The 20,161-nt window shown below is 35.4% G+C and overlaps 1 protein-coding gene across 3 annotated transcripts in view; it reads right to left on the bottom strand.

Annotated features, from left to right (window-relative positions):
* Positions 1–20,161, bottom strand: part of LOC128855024 (CCR4-NOT transcription complex subunit 6-like) — a 98,185-nt gene that overhangs the window by 4,455 nt on the left and 73,569 nt on the right. For all 3 annotated transcript variants that reach the window (XM_054089589.1, XM_054089587.1, XM_054089588.1), the window contains exons 6-7: positions 552–620; positions 174–486 (exon numbers count right to left, since the gene is read on the bottom strand). In XM_054089589.1, coding sequence (XP_053945564.1) covers positions 174–486; positions 552–620 — 382 coding nt within the window. The remainder of the gene's footprint in view (positions 1–173; positions 487–551; positions 621–20,161) is intronic.

Raw genomic sequence — 20,161 nt, 5'->3', positions numbered from 1 at the left:
GCTCATGCATTAAATAAATGATGTGAAAAAAACGAAAACGGTTTTAACTACTTAGTTGCATTTCGTTTCCAACAGGAAATTCAAAAGAACATTTTTGAGTTTGTAAAAACATTTTCTTGAAAAACCTTTATACTTAGGTACATATGTATGTACAATACAATTTTTATACTTACTTTGCACCTCGAAAGAAGATTGCGCAACCGTCCACAAATTTACGTTCCATATCCGACATAGTCTTGGCACGTGATTTCGGCGAGAAAATGCCCTCATAGCCGTCTGCCTTCAGCTCGGGTAGAAAGAAATTGTAAAACTGATCTGTCTCGATTTCCTGCAGACTGATGATATCCGCCGAATAGTGGCGGATTTCGTCAAGTATCGCCTTTTTCCTATACTCCCAACTTAAGGCCCATGACGGACAATATCCGTACATCTGTCGTGTGGCGTATTTGTCACACAAAACATTGTAACACATAACTGTAAAGATGCCTAAAATAAAGCAGCACAAATGTTCTTTAGAATTTGCACAAAATTTTACGAAAATTGAAACTTACAAGCTGGTCTCGATTTGTTCGGTTTTGCTAATGGTATCCATGGGCGTTGTGGCGGAGGTGTTATGGAAACTGAAAATGGAAGAAAAAATAGATTCATTAATTTATTTAATAATTTGTATTATTTTTCATTTAAGTGAATATTTAAAATACTTGAATTGAAAATTTAAAAATTCGGCCAACGTAGCGAAATGGGTTTGTGCGTGACTACCATTCGGTAAGTAGGCAGGTAGGTTCGAAGCCTATTATGGGCATGAAACACCAAAGGATTGACTTGTTTTTGTAGATAAGTTGCAGAATTGACCACCAGCTCTTCCCTTATGCTTTGTAAAAGCGATTCATAGCAATGCCTTTAAACAGAATCTTATTAATTCAAAATGTATCTTTATTTTTACTTAGGGAGGCATAAGTCAATTGAATACTTGCAGTTTTTCTATATATAATTTTTATTTTTTTTTTAATTATGACGCCGATGAGCGATATCCATATTCAAGGTGGCGCAAAACTGACGCAAAAATGACGTCATATGCCAATCATATTTGAGCGCGACGTCTGTCCACTATTAGGAAAAACGTTTTCTTCATTTTCATGTACAAATATTCGAACGTACGCACTTCCGAATGGTAGTCACGCACCAACCCATTCAGCTACGGCGGCCGCCAGTTAGTTGTTATCATTCGAGCACATTTTTAATTGAACAAATTTTACTTTGTGCATTATATTGAGTAGTAGTTTCGAAAACAATGGGAAATATTGTTCTTGTTGTTATAACAACACAAAATATTCCCCATACAATTTTAAGGAATGCTGTTGAAGTAACTCCGAGTCGTTTCGGTAACGGGGCCCTATTACAATGTCAGTGCAAACATTCATTTCTACGGCAGTAATTTATTTTGTTTGGCACTCGCATTGACGTTTAATGATTTGCAGACAGCGATAAGCGTAAAGGTCAAAATCGTTTAAATAAAATATTTCCATGACTCAAAATCATTTTATATATATTACCATATTATTTTATATTTAGTAAAAATGTTTTTCAAAAATAAAATTGTACATCATTTTTTTTTAACGACTTTTAGCGGAAATGCAAAACTTGATTGGCAGGAACGAAAAATAGACGGGGAAAATTATTCACCTGAAATTCTAATAACTCATACAGTCAAAATCAGTTATCAGCCATATAAGCCATACTACCATAAAATGCAAAAATATGCAAAGTGGTAACTACTTCTTCTTCTGAAACAAGCAAACTAAGCCTAAAGTCAAAAATTCAGTTAATGCTTAAACAGGCATCAAATTCAAGTAATAAGTTGCGGAGGTGGTAACTATCACATAAATTTTATGTTAGCTCTCTAGCTCCCACATTCAGTAATCTACTTGCATGTATTATATTATATATCAGCTGACACTTTACGTTTTTAAGAAATTATATTTAGTAGTGAACGTAAGGAGAGATTTTTCTAAGTGAGGTTCGCTATCCTAAAGAGTGTTAGATCGCCCAAACTATAGTCATTGATCAAGCAAAGCTCGTGACATTCCTGCACGTAAAACCCAGTGTAGTGGGAAAGTTCTGGATATTGGAGCAGATTAAACTAGAGATGTCACGAATATTCGGCAACTATTCGGTACTCGGCCTATTCGGCCACTTTTTTTGCTATTCGGTATTCGGCCGAATAATACGTACTATTCGGCCGAACGCCGAATACCAAATCATGTAAAAAAGACACGTTATGTTACTCAAAATTATGTATTTATTTTCAAATTACAACACTTTAGTATTTAAAATTGATCAGTGGTAAGTTGTGATGGATAAAAACAAGCTTTTCAGCATTTTTTGGTAGCAAACGATTACGCTTTTCATCGTAAATGTTACCAGCCTCAGAAAATAACCTCTCACTATACACGCTACTTCCAGGAGAAGAAAGATAAACTTTAGCGAATTTCGAAAGGTTTGGGTATTGGTTTTCATTTGCTAACCACCACTTGTAAGGATTGGCCTTCCGATCTAGGCGACCTGTTTTCAAATAAAAATCCAACTCGTTTGCCACAGTATTCCGCTCCACGTCCTCCTCATTATTAGCATTTCGCATATTATCTGTAGCGACTTCCTCAAAGCAGTTCCAGAAACTGTCGTGTATTTCCATAGTTCTATCATTTTCATTCAAGTTTCTTTTTTTACGAATTGGAGAAGAATCGTCATCGGTACTACTAGATTCATCACAACTTATTTTCAGAGCTTCTAGAAGAATTTTTTGTCTTGCTTTTTCTGCTTGAACCAATCCTAGGAAACTCGTTTTGAAGCGAGGATCTAGAAAAGTAGCTACCAGATATTTGTTTTTTCCATCGAAGCTGAATCGCCTTTCAAGCTCGGCATGCAGTGAAGATCTCATTCTTACTAAATTTGGTACTTTCTCAGCTGTTTCTGCTTTTCCCAGATATTTTAATAATGTTACTGCATGTGGTATCACTTCAGAGATGCATGAGATACCTGAGCTGGTTATTTTTGTAATCTCTTCAAATGGTTTGAGGAGTTTGATACATTGTTCCAATAGTTCCCATTGAGCATGCGTCAGATTTATTAAATTTTCATGATCTGTTATGTACAAGGAGATAGCTCGCTTTTGTTCTAATAATCGCTCCATTAAATAATACGTAGAATTCCAGCGTGTTCTTACATCTTGTACTAGTTGGTGATTTGGCAAGTTAAGTTCTTGTTGAATGGATTTAAGTTTCTGCTCTGCTAAGCCAGAATGATTAAAATGGGTAACAATTCGTCTCGCAGCAGCTATCATCTGTGGTACTTCTGGTTGAGATTTTAGCGACTCCTCTATAGCTCGTTGCAGTGAATGAATAAAGCACCTGCCTGAATCATATCCTGAATCTTGCACACCTTTGATCATATTAGAGCCACTATCATGGACAAGTAAATGGATCTTGGATTGAGGAATATTCCATCTTTCTATAATAGCATTGAGTTCTTTTGCAATATTGATACCAGAATGGGAGCCGGGAAATGATTTCATAGCTAAAACGCTATGTTCCAGAATGAACTCTGGAGATATCCAGTGCGCAGTGAAGCTCAGAAAGCTCTCGTTATTGTGCTGGCATGTCCATATATCAGATGTCACTGATAATGCTGCTGCCTGTGAAATACTGGCTTCTATTTTAGCACAAATTCTGTTGTATATATCAGGAACAATTTTCTCGGTCATGTAAGTGCGACCAGGTACTTTATAATGGGGCAAAGCGTTTGCCATAAGCCTCTGAAATCCAACTCGTTCAACAAGTGACAATGGTTCGTTGTCTAAAGCAATCATTTCGCCAATCAAGTAATGATATTTTATTGATTTCGGATCATTAATGTCCCACAGCAATTTCCTTTCTGATGTTTCCTTCAGGGTTAGCTGCCGTTCGTTTGATCTGGACGTTCCAGGTACTGCTGGCATAGTACCGCCCGTGTTGCTGTCACTTGTCGATGGAACATTAATTAAAACAGCGTATTGGTCAGCATGTTTGTTTTTAAGATGGTTTTTTAAAGAGGTTGTAGCTGTAAATAAAAAAAACTTAAATTAATTATAATTAAATAAGTTATTTTATTTCCCTTGTGTATCTTATAGGAAATCGAATAAATATAAATAAATAATTTCTCCTAAAACTTCGAAATTATTTTAAAACTATTGTGAAAAAATGTTTTGCGAAATGAAAATGGAGGGAATTGCGAATTTAACTTGTAGCGTTTATTTCGCAGTGTGTCCTCCCTCCGCTGGCTAACGACTGATTTCTGAAATCGAACCAGTCATTAACGCAGCGGCAAATTCGACGAAGGACACACTGCGGTACTCATATACAAATTAGCGCTAATTCCGTATATACGCGCTTGTACACAACTAGTATGTCCGCACAATAGGTAACGGTCAATGCAGAGTTCCTATTTCGTTGTTCCTTGTTCGCGTACATATGTACAAACGCGCATATACAGAATTAGCGGGAATCAAATACATAAAGTATAGTACAACAAATAATTTATAACTGATCAGGGTTCCCCAATATTTTTATAAGTAATCAGGGGTTCCCAACAACTATGTATACCGAAACAACTTGGGCAATTAAAAATCGATCTTCTTTCTTTTATAAGTACCTATCTACATGTAAGTACAGTACAACAACAAGTAAGTAGTTTAAGACATAACCAGTTAATCACCTACTTACGTAAACGTATTAAGTGAATAAAACTACAATTTAAAACTATTAAATTAACTTAAGGTTTTACTTACTTGCTTTCTTTCCTTCTCCGCCTCTTGAGATCTTGATGCTACATAACAAACACTGGGCCAGTTTATTATTTTCACTACAAATCTCATAATATTCCCATATGGGCGATTTTTTATTAACTGGTACCATTTTATAAGCTTTTTGACAAAAAAACAATTGAAAATGAATTTAGGAACAAACTTCTTAGCAAAATAGTAATTAAGTTTTATTTTATGTATTATTCAACTAACAAAGCGTTCCGTGACATGATTTACTCGCAATTAACTCCCGCACTGTGTTGTGTTTGCGATTTGTTTTATTGGTTGCGTGCGACTAACAGGTTGCGACTTGTCTTATTCCAGCTAACGCGCCCCCGACAAGCATGTATTTCGGCGGCCGAATATTCGGCGCTTCGGCCGACAGCGTTGCCGAATATTCGGTATTCGGTATTCGGCCAATTCACTATTCGTGGCAACTCTAGATTAAACTCATGTGTATGCAGGGTTCTACTAGCCATTCACATACCCATTTACCCAAGATTGAATCCTACACCCCGCGACAAAATGATAGCGCATAAACATTTTGGTCAGTTCTCAATATTTTTGAATGTTCATTAAATTTTTATAAAAGAATAGTTCATCGACACCCTGACGGCGTTGCGAATCTTCTCTATATAAAAAAATTATATGGCGACAGTGCGAAATAGGTAGAGAAAACATTATAAAATTTCAACAGAATTTTTCAGGACTTTGTTATACTTTTTTTAATTAATTAATTAAATTAAATTAAATTAAATTTTTCTAGAAATTCTAGTTAAAACCTGTGGAATTGTGATGAAAAGTTGTATGGCCTTTATTCAGATTTTTGTGTATATGTAGTTTTACAGAGAGAATGTTGGCTTACAGAGAATGGCAGAGGGTATAAATCAAATAAAATTATTATTGGATTCTTGAGAGGGTCATACCAGGTTTGTATATAAATATAATCATACCCTTAATTTCTTTTCTTGTCCAGCGAAGTTCACGAACTAACTGATTTGGAAATGATTAAAAATTACTATTTGCATCAGACAAGCTGTGCGAGTTAAGGTATTATTATTGTAGCAGTAAGGCAACGCAGCAAATTGAGGAATTGCAAACCTCTCAGACTGCATTCTGAGGAATTCTGCGAAAAAACTTGTCCTACACTTTTCAATATCACTTTAACTCAAAAAACCTCTTGATCTTTTGATGCGCCGCAACTCCTCCTTTTGAACTTAGTTATGTTATGAGCCTATTGGTAATTGCATCTTGGCCGGGAATGACAAGCCTTCGAGAGTAAGTCTGCTGCGAAAATAAATTGCATAAAAAAAAACGTTAGGGTATTCAGTTTGAGGGAGAACATCCACACGCACACCATAGATGAATAAGCTCGGCAATGCAGACACTACTTTGAATCTGTTAGTTTTAATTGTTTCACTCTATAATACTTGGGCACAAATGCAAGTTTCTATTTCCATATCATGTAATTTTTTCCGACTTGTTATATCTATAAGTATATTATATACATATATTATATAATATTTATCATACTAACGAGAGTTCCTATAGTCAAGTTCGTGCAAACGTCTGTTTACATACATATATAAGGGTATTTCAAAAGTGACGCCTAGATGTCAGTAGTGAATAATTCCTAGACGCTAAACTTAATAAATTTTTGACACTTGGATGTCAATGGGAACTTCAATAGCTTCTGATACGTAAAAATTGAAAAACTATCCTTGCTATCTGGTCACCCTATACATACAATTTGCAGTTTTTTATAATTTAATTTTTATATTTTTATTATTTTAATTAACTATCTGAATTATTTTCTTTGTCTTTATTTCTTTGAAATGAAGAAGGAGCTGCCGTTACGGTGAATGACGAACGCTATCGAGCCATGCTGACTACATTTTTGCGAGCTTAACAATCGATTTATTGGACTGATCGCATGGACCATGTAACTCGTAGCCGTGACGGACATATACCGTATATCATATTCAAAAAATAAATGCCATGAAATTATCTGCCGGATTATAATAAAAAAATGCATTCCAACAATATTGCCGTCTTCTTTTATCACTTTAAGTTCTCAAGCCCTTAAACAAACACCCACTGCATATCATTATTTGACGATCACCTGTTACAGACCTTGTTAGATATGAAAATAATTGATAATTGCACATTTCACTTTCTTTGATATAATTAAGTAGCCCGGAATTGGAAAGGTGGTGGGTAAATAGATTCGCTTTATTTCCACTAAGCACGCAACCGATTGCCCATGGAATATGTAATTATCATGTGTATACCCCTCTGTATGTGTGTATGTATGTACGAGTAACACATTTTATTTGCTATTCTCTGCGCGAATCGCACGAATTTGTTGAGGGAATTAACTAAACCGTCGGCGCCGTAAACACCACAGAAACACTTTAGATTGCACTGGATTTATTAATGTGTTTGTGATTATGGGTGTGTGTGTGTGTGATTAGCTGTGTTTGGGTGTATGCGTGTATGATATTGTTGGAAGGCAATGAGGAATTGCAAGCGCAACGGTGAAAGTGACCCACAAATTACTTCCGTGTAACTAACTAAAAACAACAACAACAAGCAAGCAAATATCCACAGTATCGAAAATCCATATACAATCTAATAACTATGGATTTGACGCATGCGTCGTAAGCTGCTTGCTAATTAAAGTGAGTTGATTTGTTTGATTTCTTTCCCTTTAATAAAATAATACTTCGTAATAAAAAATAAATCACTTAACATTTAAAAACTGAGTTGTGGCAATTTGTTATTGTTTAAATTAACATTCAAAAATCACGTTTTACGCCGCTTTTTTGTTACATTTATCACAGAAGAGACAAGGCTATGTTCCAGTTTCTTTTTTAAATATAAAATGTCACAATTCGATCAATGTGCGCACTTTTCAAAAAAAATAAAAAAGGCTCTGTTGAAGCAAAGAAAAAAAGGTAACTATCAAATTCTACATATTCATAGAACGTTATCGGATTGATCTCATATTTTGGTCACATCTTCTCCCAAACTTGGCCATACACATAATTTTACCTTCGAAAGTTAAAACCGATGCTCGCATTACAAGTCGACATCATCATAGTTTAGTTTACATAAAATTACTATTATTCTACCTTATACGCTGAAAAAATCCTATCAAGGTTATTTTATTGATAGATGAAGAAAGTTGCCTTGTATATTAAAAGCTTTTTTTATATTAAAATAAATATAGCAATAAATGTATTAAAAATTATATGACTTATAGGTCGAGCAGCTACTAATCCTTTCGTATACAAGTTAGCTTTGTCTTTGTATTTTAAAGCTAATAAATAAACAATAATACATTATATCGAATTGAAGCGTGACCGTAAAAAAATTTAAATGTGCATCAGCAGCAAATATCTCAATAAGTCGAAAATTGGGTGCAACGATGTACTGAGGTTAAAAAAGTTGACGACTTCCCCAGACGAGTCGAAAAAATACCTCTCCTAAGCAGGATCAGACGATTTTTCGTTTGTTTGTAGCAAAGCCGAATTTATAGCTGCGTGAAGCAGTTTTAAGTAAAAGTGGTGGTAGCGTATCTAAAGATACGATTCGAGAACGGTTACGTACAGAGAACCTCGAATTCAGGACCTGAATGTGATCTTCACAGTATGCCGATGCCAACCCTATTGAAAATGTTTGGACAACAGTTATACAGATATTTTTATGAGGAGCTTTTTCATGGCAGAAATACCCTCAGAGGTTTGCCATTGTCTGCCGAGGGGCGACCGCTATTAGAAAAATGTTTTTCATAATTTTGATGTTTCACCGAGATTCGAACATACGTTCTCTCTGTGAATTCCGAATGGTAGTCACGCACCAACCCGTTCGGCTACGGCGGCCGATAATAAATATTATAAGCCCGTACCATACAGCTTGTTAGAAACGAATTGGTCAAATAGAGTCTCGGCTACGCTTTTGTTAGACAGACTCCTCCTAAACCAACACTCTGATTGCAAAGTGTTGCATAAAGTTTTATAAGAAAATCCATTTTTTTATTATTTATTTTATAATTAACAGGTGGACTGAAAAGTCTTGGGCCTAACACATAGAAGGCACTAGTTTTATTGCATTCACCTTTTTCAATTAGTAATAACTTTAAAAAGGCAGCTGTTAAACTTTCATGGTACTCTCTTCATTAGTTCGTGAGTTAAAAAATACCGTTTAAGCGAAGCAATGGCTTGAGAAGTATTATGGGGTCTCCGCTCCATCAGAAACAACAATAAAACGACTTGCTTGCAGACTTCAAACGTGGTCGTAGTGACACTGATGATACACAGTCGATTAAATGACGAAACACGACCCTTGACCAATTGGGCTTGGGCCTGAACCACCCACTTTTTATTCAATAGAAAATTGACTTTTAAATTTCAATAGCAAATGGGGAGACGTCTGTATCGTAGACAACAGCCATGAATTTGAGTTGTTCAATTTAGAGTGGAAATACATACACACATATGTATGTAAACTTCGGAGGTTTAACTCGTAAGCTCCAAGGAAAATGTGAAGGTGTATTGTCTTGTCTGGTTTCATAAAGTATGCGCAACAAAGACACGGATGGGATTATACATATGTACATATATGTATATGTATTTATGTAGCAATAAAGTGTGCGTAACAAACAAGTAACGTATGGGCCTATTTTTCACACTTTTTCTTGCTTATTTTATTATATAATTTGTTGTTGCTTTGTTTATTAAGTAAGTTTGTTTATTAGTACTTTTACCTTATTTATATTAATATTTCACGGTTTTCGTCGCAGTAGTCGGTGCTGTGCATTGAATGTTGCAACGAAACGGAAACACAAGGAATACCACAAATTAAGGAAGAGGAAGCTAAAGGTGTAAAAATTCCAAAATGAATGCGGTTAATTTTGCACTTTTCACATACAAAATAAACGGTTGGAATATTAAGCAACAAAAAAAAAAAAAAAAAAAAAAAACGTATTACTAATCTACTTGAATGGTTGCAAATTTTCTGAGAAATTATTATTTTACAATAGTTTTTACGATAATGTGAGTAATTATACTTAACATATTTTAACAGCCGGTTTTTAATTATTTGTTAATTTTTTCCGGCGGCTTAAATATTTATTGGGCAATAAGAACTTCAGTCTATATAAATAGTGGTGGCGCGAAAAAAAGAGTTCAACATGTTTCGTCGCGCATATTTTTTTTTCAAGTCCCATTCCTTACGTGGATTTCGTAGAATACGTAATATAATTCCGTAAATAATATCTTTGGGTAAATTATAACATCATACCTCTGTCTACAAAAAATAAATATTTTATATTTAGAATTAAAATAAAATGTTTGTGTAATTCTTTCAATTTTTCTGTGATAAGTGAATTTAGATACTCAGTTCAATTTAAAAATTCTTAATATCAGCTGGTAGAAAATTTATAAAAAAAGGCCAATCATTAGAGCGGATCGGTCGTCATACAATAGCAAAAACTTTGCAATTACGTCCTCTAGTTTTAAAGCATACTTTGAGAGGATTTTAGGCCTATAAACATTTTCTACTTGGTGAGTCCTAAAAACAGCAAAAATCGAGTTCTCTTCATAACTCTTTCATTTATTGCTGTGGCATTTCAAAAGTGACTTTATTATTTATTATATATACCACTAGCAAACCCGGCCCCTTCGCTGGGCACACTAAAATAGAATAGATATGGTTTAGAACAGAAAATATATGATTTTCATATTATTTATTTCTTTATTCTTTATTCAAGCGCTTTGGCATAAACAATATTTTTTGTTTTTCTATTTGTTTTTGAGTAAATATAAAATATAAATTGAAAATCAGGAAAAAAGATTGTTTTTAAATTTCAAATCAACGCATATCAATAACTAAGAAACAATCGTCTTTTTTCCTGATCATCCATGAATTTTTCGTTTCAATTTATATGTTTTATTAAGCATTGGAGCTTTTTTAACCATTATCCATTTATATTTTTTAAAAAAAAAAAAACGAAAAAAACTTTTTTTCCACGAACACATAATTTCATTCGGATTTCACATTAAATTCTCAAATTTCGTAAGAAATTATTCACTGTTCCAAAATCCACTCCAAAAAAATTCACAAACAATTTTTACATGTTGCACTTACGTTTTTTCCTTATGGCATCCAAATCAGAAAGAAATATTGACACATTGTAACTCACACTGTCAATTTGACAGTTCAGTTCCGTCCCAAGCGTTAAAAAAGTAAGCGACATTATGGCTGGTTCAAACGAACGCTGCACCCGTTGCCAGTGCTCCGAATTACAACCAAACTTTACGAAACCCATTTTCAATACTTACTTAACAATGTGCGTAAGTTTGGTTTAATTCGGTGCAAAGACACGGCGGGTCCACGTTTTGGCATATATTTCGAGACCCTAGTAATCAATAGTTATGAAAATTACCCCGTATTAAAGCACTTATCAACAGCTTTCATTTGATACCCATATTGTACATACACAACCAAAGGTTACCCGGGTCCACGTTTTGACCTATATCTCGAGACCCCAGTCACGGAGCGGCATGAAAAATACTCTGTAGTAAAGCATTCACCAACAGCTTCAATTTGATATCCATATTGTACAAACACATTCTAGGGTCCACGTTTTGGTCCCTATCTCGAGACCCTAGTCACGGAGCGGCATGAAAAATACTCTGGACTAAAGCATTCACCAACAGCTTCCATTTGATACCCATATTGTACAAACACATTCTAGGGTCCACGTTTTGGTCCCTATCTCGAGACCCTAGTCACGGAGCGGCATGAAAAATACTCTGGACTAAAGCATTCACCAACAGCTTCCATTTGATACCCATATTGTACATACACATCCGAAGGTTACCCGGGTCCACGTTTTGACCTATATCTCGAGCCCTATCTACCAATAGGTATCCAATCTATACGGAAACCATCTTCAATACCTCCTTAACAATGTGTATAAGTTTGGTTTAATTCGGTTCAAAGACACGGCGGGTCCACGTTTTGGCATATAGTTCCAGACCCTAGTCATCAATAGGTATGAAAATTACCCCGTATTAAAGCACTTATCAACAGCTTTCATTTGATATCCATATTGTACAAACACATTCTAGGGTCCACGTTTTGGTCTCTATCTCGAGACCCTAGTCACGGAGCGGCATGAAAAATACTCTGTAGTAAAGCATTCACCAACAGCTTCCACTTCATACCCATATTGTACATACACATCCGAAGGTTACCCGGGTCCACGTTTTGACCTATATCTCGAGACCCCAGTCACGGAGCGGCATGAAAAATACTCTGTAGTAAAGCATTCACCAACAGCTTCAATTTGATATCCATATTGTACAAACACATTCTAGGATCCACGTTTTGGTCTCTATCTCGAGACCATAGTCACGGAGCGGCATGAAAAATACTCTGGACTAAAGCATTCACCAACAGCTTCCACTTCATACCCATATTGTACATACACATCCGAAGGTTACCCGGGTCCACGTTTTGACCTATATCTCGAGCCCTATTTCCAAAATAAAATATAATCCATGTTACTCGTGGATGATGTAGCTTTCGAATGGTGAAAGAATTTTTAAAATCGGTCCAGTAGTTTTTGAGCCTATTCATTACAAACAAACAAAGTTTTCCTCTTTATAATATTAGTATAGATATACATATATATCAGGTCAGTCCATAAGTTCGTGCGTATTTTACCCATAATTTCACTTTTGTACGATTTTTGCATACAAAAAATTATTCGCGGAATATAACGGAACTATTTATATTTTCTTTGATATATTGTGCATTCAACAAGTGATTTTAATAGTGGATAGAAGCCCGTGTTGTTAAAAAATGGTAAAAAAAAAATTGTTAAAAAATAAAATGGAATCTTCTAACGCGTATAAGAGGCATATTTTGTATTTTTTTTATAAAAGTGGTAAAAACGCCTGCTGCAGAAATAAACACTGTTCACGGAAAGGATACCGTTAGTATAAGGACTGCTCAAAAGTGGTTTTCAAAATTCCGAAGTGGTAACGGCGACGTGGAGGATGCCCCGCGCGCTGGTCGTCCTGAAGTCTTTAACTCCGATGCCTTGCTCGAACTCGTGCAAGCTGAGCCAAATTTGACAGTCGATATGATAGCTCAGAGGCTAAATTCATCGCTTGGAACAGTGCAAAGGCACCTGGTTCAGTTGGGCAAGGTTTCAAAGCTGGGAAAATGCGTTCCGCATAGACTTTCCGTCGCCAACCTTCAGCAAAGAGTGAATGTGTGTTCCAAGCTGCTGCAACGGCTTGAAAATGAAAGTTCTTTGAACCGTGTCATTACTGGTGATGAAAAATGGGTCCTTTACAATAAACCTGTTCGCAAACGCCAATGGTTAGATAAAGATGAAACATCAGAACCGACCCCTAGAGATGGCCTTCACCCCAAGAAGATTCTCTTGTCTATTTGGTGGGATATGGCCGGTATTGTTTATTATGAACTTCTGGAACCAAACCAGACGATAACTGCTGATAATTATTCCCACCAGCTATCAAACCTGAATGAGGCAAACCAAAAATCGACCGTCTTTACTGAATAGACGCAAAGTTTTGTTTCACCACGACAACGCAAGACCTCATACCGCAAGGCAAACATTAGGCAAGCTGAACGAGCTCGGATGAGAGCTAATGCCGCATCCACCATAATCTCCGGATATTGCACCTTGTGATTATCACCTCTTCCGTGGACTTCAATCCCATGTGAGTAACAAGAACTACTGCTCAAAAGAAGCTATAAAAAGGTATATCGAAGCAAATTTTGGCTCCAAGGACAGAAAATTTTTTGAGCAGGGAATTAAAAATTTGCCTAAACGTTGGGAAGACATTGTAAGTAATGAAGGAAAACATATTATTGATTAATCAATACTTTAAACATTTTTTTATTAATTTTAAAACCACCTTTAAAAACGCACGAACTTATGGACTAAACTTCATCAGTAGCAGGTAGCATCTCTTCTTTTTGATTGACGCAATAGCCGGTTAAGCGATTTTGGCCGAGTTTAACAAAGTGCGCTAGTAGATTCTTTGTAGTGCTAACCGGCACCAGTTGGACACACCAAGTGAAGCCAAGTTTTACTCCACCTGATTTTTCCAACTCAGAGGAGGGGTTCCTCTTCCACTGCTCTAAAAGCTGGTACTTCATCGAATTCTTTCAGAGCCGAAGCGTTTGTATCCATTCGGACGACATGACCTGGAGCGGTTAACATAACCATAATTCAACCATCGCTCGGTCGTCACCCATAACTCCTTTCTTATCCTCTGTGACCTGGCCTATTCTTTTCCCTCCTTTTTCCTTTGCAATGGTAGCACAAGCGACGAATTCGATTTTTTTGTCCAAGTAGACTCTCTCTTCCAATAACCATTTAACTTAACCTAACCTAACCTTTCGCTATTAAGAATGGAACAAAATTTCCTTCAAATGACTTCAAGGGCTGACTATACAGTAGCCCAATTTTAGGTCGGTCCAGTTTTTCAGTACATTTTCGCGACCTTCGCCACTTAAATCACCAATAGCAACTTCAACCCAATTTTTCAAATATTAGTTTAATATTATATAATGTATAGTATTCAAATCGCAGCTTTTAGGCCGCCAATTCGTATCACCGTTTCGGCTGATCACCGTTTTCGGCTCACTGTTTAGCACTTATCGCCGTCCTATTGAAACCAAAAGTCGTCTATGTCTTCCTTCTTAATTTTAGAAAATAAAAAAATAAACCCGTAATGTAGCACTCGTTATTGACTGTAACGGCGGCTTCTGACTTATTTTCCATAAAAATTATGCAATTAGATAGCACCATAAAATAAATTCATCGGCTTCTTCATAATGCCCCCTAAATGCGACGATTCTGCTTGCTAGCATAGGTGAAAATGGGCTCCATATGAAGACTATTTTTTTTTTTTGATAAAAATCCTAATCTGTAGCCAAGAGCGTTTTAGTTCATTGAGCGAACCGAAAACAAAACGAAAATTTACTCATTTTATGAATTTCTTGTCACAAACTAAATATTTCGTTGATTCAAATTCCAAGCGCTAGGTGGACCACCCGATATAACCGGTGTAAAGGGCTTATGCAAAACAACGAACTGAAAACTTTTGACAAATACACAATTATATTTAAAATATGTGCATATATGTATAACGATCCCGATCTGTGGAAAACCTTTAGCTGTTCATGATCTGAATCTTGCTATTTAAAAGATCGAATAAAAAAATTATTAGCTACTTAACATGAAAATGGTATTTGATTTGCATTTAATGTTTCGTAACAACGCCGACTGCTTCACAAAGAACATGTAATGAGGAATCCGCAATCAAAAATGCTTGTATGTATGTAACGGGTGCATTTCAAATAAAACTTTACAAAAAAATTACTCAAACTTTTTTTTTTGTGCAGATATTTTTTGGATTTGTGCTACATAGTGGCGCAAAATTAATCCCTCTACCAAAAGGTTTATAATCTTTGCAGATAGTCGTCGTACGTCAATCGTATTGACACTTGTGAACTAGACAGCTGCGGTATACAAACATATAAGCTGCGGGGTAAAAAAAAAGATTTCCACTACCTCAAAATTATTTAATTTTCATTTAGTAAAAAAGTTATTCAGAAACAAAATTGGATGATTAATTTTGCATATATGCAATGAAGGCTCGAGTCGAGTTAAACTAACAGGTGATTATTTAGCTATTATCTTTTTAAACAGTTGGTTTAAACAGCTGACGCACGTTTCGTGTTTTGTTTCACAGTCTTCACATCTTTAGTCTATAATTTAACCATGAATCGTCTTACAAACGAACAACGCTTGAAAATCATTGAATTTTATTATAAAAATGCGTGTTCTGTTAAGAAAGTTTAAGATACACTTTTTTATCGAAAAATTGTGTTCAGCGCCGAACCTCATTTTTGGATCAATGGGTACGTAAATAAGCAGAATTGTCGATTTTGGAGTGAAGATCAGCCAGAAGAATTGCAAGAGCTACCAATGTATCCAGAAAAGGTCACAGTTTGGAGCGGTTTATAGGCTGGAGGTATCATTGGACCGTACTTCTTCAAAGATGCTGCGAATCGTAACGTAACTGTGAATGGTGATCGCTACCGTGAAATGATATTCAACTTTTTTTTGCCCAAAATGCAAGAGCTTGACTTGCATGATATGTAGTTTCAGCAAGACGGTGCCATATGTCACACAGCACGCGCAACAATGGACTTGTGAGAGGCGAGTTCGGTGAACATTTTATTTCACGTTCGGGACGTGTCAATTGGCCACCCAGATCGTGCGATATAACGCCTTTACATTATTTTTTGTGGGGCTATGTTAAAGCTCATGTCTATTCAAACAAGCCTGCTTCAATTAACGCATTGGAAGACAACATTAAAGCATTTATATGTGAGATACCGGCCGAAACATGGGAAAGAGTATGCCATAATTGGACTAAGCGGATGGACCATTTGAAGCGCAGTCGCGGTCAACATTTGCATGAAATAATCTTCAAACATTAAATTATATGGACTGTACTATCGATTTAAATAAAAATTTCAAGCGTTTTTCTAAATTTTACGTGTGTTTTTTTGAAAAACTTTCCTATAGCTCTTAAAAAATTTTTAGAAGTGAGCCACATTGTAAGTTTTTCTTACAAAACGTGAACTTACACTTTAAAGAAAATAAATTTTCACAATTCGTCAACATTGTTCAAAAATAATAGTAGAAGCCTTTACTTACTTGGTCAATTGGTTTGTTGCGTCTAAAAAAACACCCATTACATATGTATGCATGTAACATGGCATTTGGATTAATAAAAATAAAAATTAATTACATCGTTTCAGGGTTATTTAAAAGCCATTAAAAAGTTTTTTTTTTCGATAATGACATGATTGAGACCCACCAGCTGAAGCCCAAGCAACATATCAACTTTACAACACAAAAAAAAGTAAAAAGTCTTCAGTCAAATCCGTTACTACTGGTTAATGAAAACTTAACAACAACTGCATACATTGACAAAACAAAAACAATAGGGGTATACAAAAGCGATGGCAAAGATTGCCACTGCGAAAAGGCCAACCACAAAGAGGGAGCTCAAATTAACTAAATTACAAATTCGTAAAAAGTGAAAGTTCTCCTCGCTGCCCGGCACCAAGCTAACATACTCATATACATATGAACAATAAACACATATAAAGGAAAATCCAATTGTAAACAGAAGTAATTGTTGCGTCGCGTCATCTTGGTGCAAATAAAAAACAAAAGGAAATAACACCAAAACGCAAAAACAGTGGTACAATTCTATTCAAAATTTGATAGAAGAAAAAGACTGTACATAGTGGAATTAATTTAAGACGATTTCGTTTCTCCCAAATAAAAATGGTGCCTTTTCATCCCTCTATTTTTTCATGTTCGATTGTAAAATAAGTGTAATTTGGCGAGGAAATTCTGTGCTCCATTCTCAGAATGCTACACATTTTACGAGACAAGTTTTCTCCCTTTGTCAGGGCAGCTGGTTGTCCTGAAAATCAGCTGACTACTTAAAACGTTAATATTAAGAAATGTGTGTGCCAGACAAAGATAGATACAAACTCGCACTGTTTGGTGCTCTTTTCTGAGTAGGAAAACAAATATGCCTTTTTACATAATTGAATGCAACATTGAAAAACTTGTATACCGGTGAAGAGTAACCTTTTTTATTAGAAACGAAAACCCAATAACTTTTTAAAGATAAGTGGATTTTATCTTCGTAACTCAGCCCTTTGTGCGAGACCACAATATTTGGATTTATTATTAGATATTATTCGGTACGTCACCTATTTTCATTGACACCAGGATAGGACAATCATTTAGCGGTATCGAGATAATTGAATTCAAGTGAAAGTTATAAAAAAAAAATCAACGGACATTTTTAGCAACTTCAAACTAGCATTGCAATATTGATATTAAAATTTAATGGGTAATAATACTGCATACCAAAAAACTTTCCAGAAAATCTAATTACAAACCGTGGAGTCTGGACGAAAAAGTTGCGTAATTTTTCTAATTTTTGTTTAAGTTTGAAACTTGGATTCATATAGCTTTTGTTAGACACCGAGCTTTAAAAAAAATAGATGGTGAACAAATAAAAAATAAAACAAAAAAGTCATAACCGGGTTAAAGAGTTCATGTGCTACCGTTTGTCGCGGGCTATATATCGTCCAACGCTCTTCTAGAAGATTCGTCGATTCAATGCTTTGAAGGTTGTGCTTCGATTTACACAGGCCATGAAAAATTTACCTTTTCTTTATGTCATAGTTTTGAGAAAAGCGTGTATAAAAATTGAAAATTTTTGATTTATCGTTCGCCATCTCGGAGCCGCCATTTTGAATTTTGAAAAATCCATATCGAATTCGTAATCAACAACCCCAAAAACCCCGAGTAGGAATTTTTATGAGCTTTACTTAAAATGATTTAATAATTTATTTATTTTCAATTATATTTTATAAAATTACAGTTCGCACTACAACAAGAGCAATATAAAGCAAAGTTTCGAACTTTGTATAAAATTAAAAAAAAAAAAATTCGGCAAATTTTCATTAAAATTTTAAACTTTTTGTTCAGATTTTTTAGAAAAATTTCGGGTATGCAATTTTATAGATCACTAAATTTTGATGTGCAAGTTTCAGGTAATTCAAAAATCACACTTTTCTTCAATTTTTGAAAATTTCTTTTTTCGCGGTCTTATGCATTTTCTCAATTTAACGCCTAATCACACGTTTTTTTATTTTATTACTTATTTTATTTATTTAGATTAATTACAAATAAAATTATAATTAATTAAGCACTAGCTGCCAGCCACATTTTTATATGTAAGAAACACCCCCGCACCGTTAGCAGAAATTATTTTCCAAAATTAAAGCAATTTTAAAGCGAAAAAAATCATATAGACCTGCATTATTTTCCGAATACTGATATATATATATATATGTATATATATATTATATATTTGCTAAAAAGGGAATCAAAATCACAAGCACATCAGAGTGTGCATTGGATTTTTTCAGTTACACTTAAAATTTGATTGGATACGCTGCATCGGCCCTGTTCACTAGATGATTGGTCAAAAAAAGGTCAGGCTATAATAACATTTACCTGACAGATAATTATACTTATACATAAGTGCCCAATAATTATTGCATCAGTTTCGTATTTTTGTAAAAATTACTCTTTCGGGTTTAAGTTTCTGTTATCAACAGGCAACCAAGTGTTTGCACTGAATTAAGCCGGCAAAGAGCAAAGTTATAATTGGCCAGGCATACATTGCTACATATTTACATACGCGTAGTGGTTATATGAGCCTACATAAAATGCTGACTAAGCAAACGAAAAGTGAAACACGCAACGACTCGTAAATAGAAGACAGAATCAGCTGAAGAGCGATTGGTGGGTATCTCCTTGTAGACTTGTGTTTGTGTAACTGTGCTTCTTCCACTTCCACTTCGTTGACTCCTTCGCTCGATTGGGGTTTTAATCGAGTATGTTGTTGTATTGCGTTGGTTGAACACTGAATGATCGAAAAAGAAAGTGAAACTACTACTTCATTGGCTTCTCCTATAAACTACACAACTCTACAACCATATAAACAAGTGTATGCATGCATATTTTGCCTTGTTTGCATACATATGTTGTTGGCGGTTATGAGACTGTAAAAGTGGGAGCGTTTGTCTGTTAATTTGTTTGTTTGTGTGTTTGCTTGTGGACTTTAAAGTTATCTATTGTGTTGGCGTTTCTTTTTTCACGTCTTGCGCACAACAATGAGATAACTCTGACCATCCAAAATAATCAACAAATTAAATATACTTTTAAAATAAATGCCATTTCTACATACATAAATACATTTATAACATGTCCATGGCATTGCCATGTCATGTTGCTCTATCGATTGAACGATTTTGGTCAACAAGTCACCAATGAATCAAGGCGCCGCAACGAGAGGTGGGGTGAGGTACACGCTTACGGAACGCTGTTGCTACTGTTGCACCGTTTTACTATGAAACCAGTTAAACTGCATTTTTATGCACATTTTCATTTACACGCAAAACCGCTTACTTGCCAAAAGTTGAGATGCAGAATGTTGCACTTTGCAGAGCCATAACTGCATATGGCAGCGCCGGCGACAGCACCAACAACATATATAAATACATATAAATGCAAAAAAAACACCGGTTTGACTAGTGGGCAGGTTGGCCATACGCGCCTGCTTGCATAGTCGGGGGCAGCGATTGCAAACTGCACCACATCGC

Source organism: Anastrepha ludens, chromosome 2 (genome assembly GCF_028408465.1).
Source record: "Anastrepha ludens isolate Willacy chromosome 2, idAnaLude1.1, whole genome shotgun sequence".
NCBI classification, from domain to species: domain Eukaryota; kingdom Metazoa; phylum Arthropoda; class Insecta; order Diptera; family Tephritidae; genus Anastrepha; species Anastrepha ludens.
Note: the sequence above shows the minus strand (reverse complement) of the source record. Positions and strands in the feature narration are given on the sequence as shown.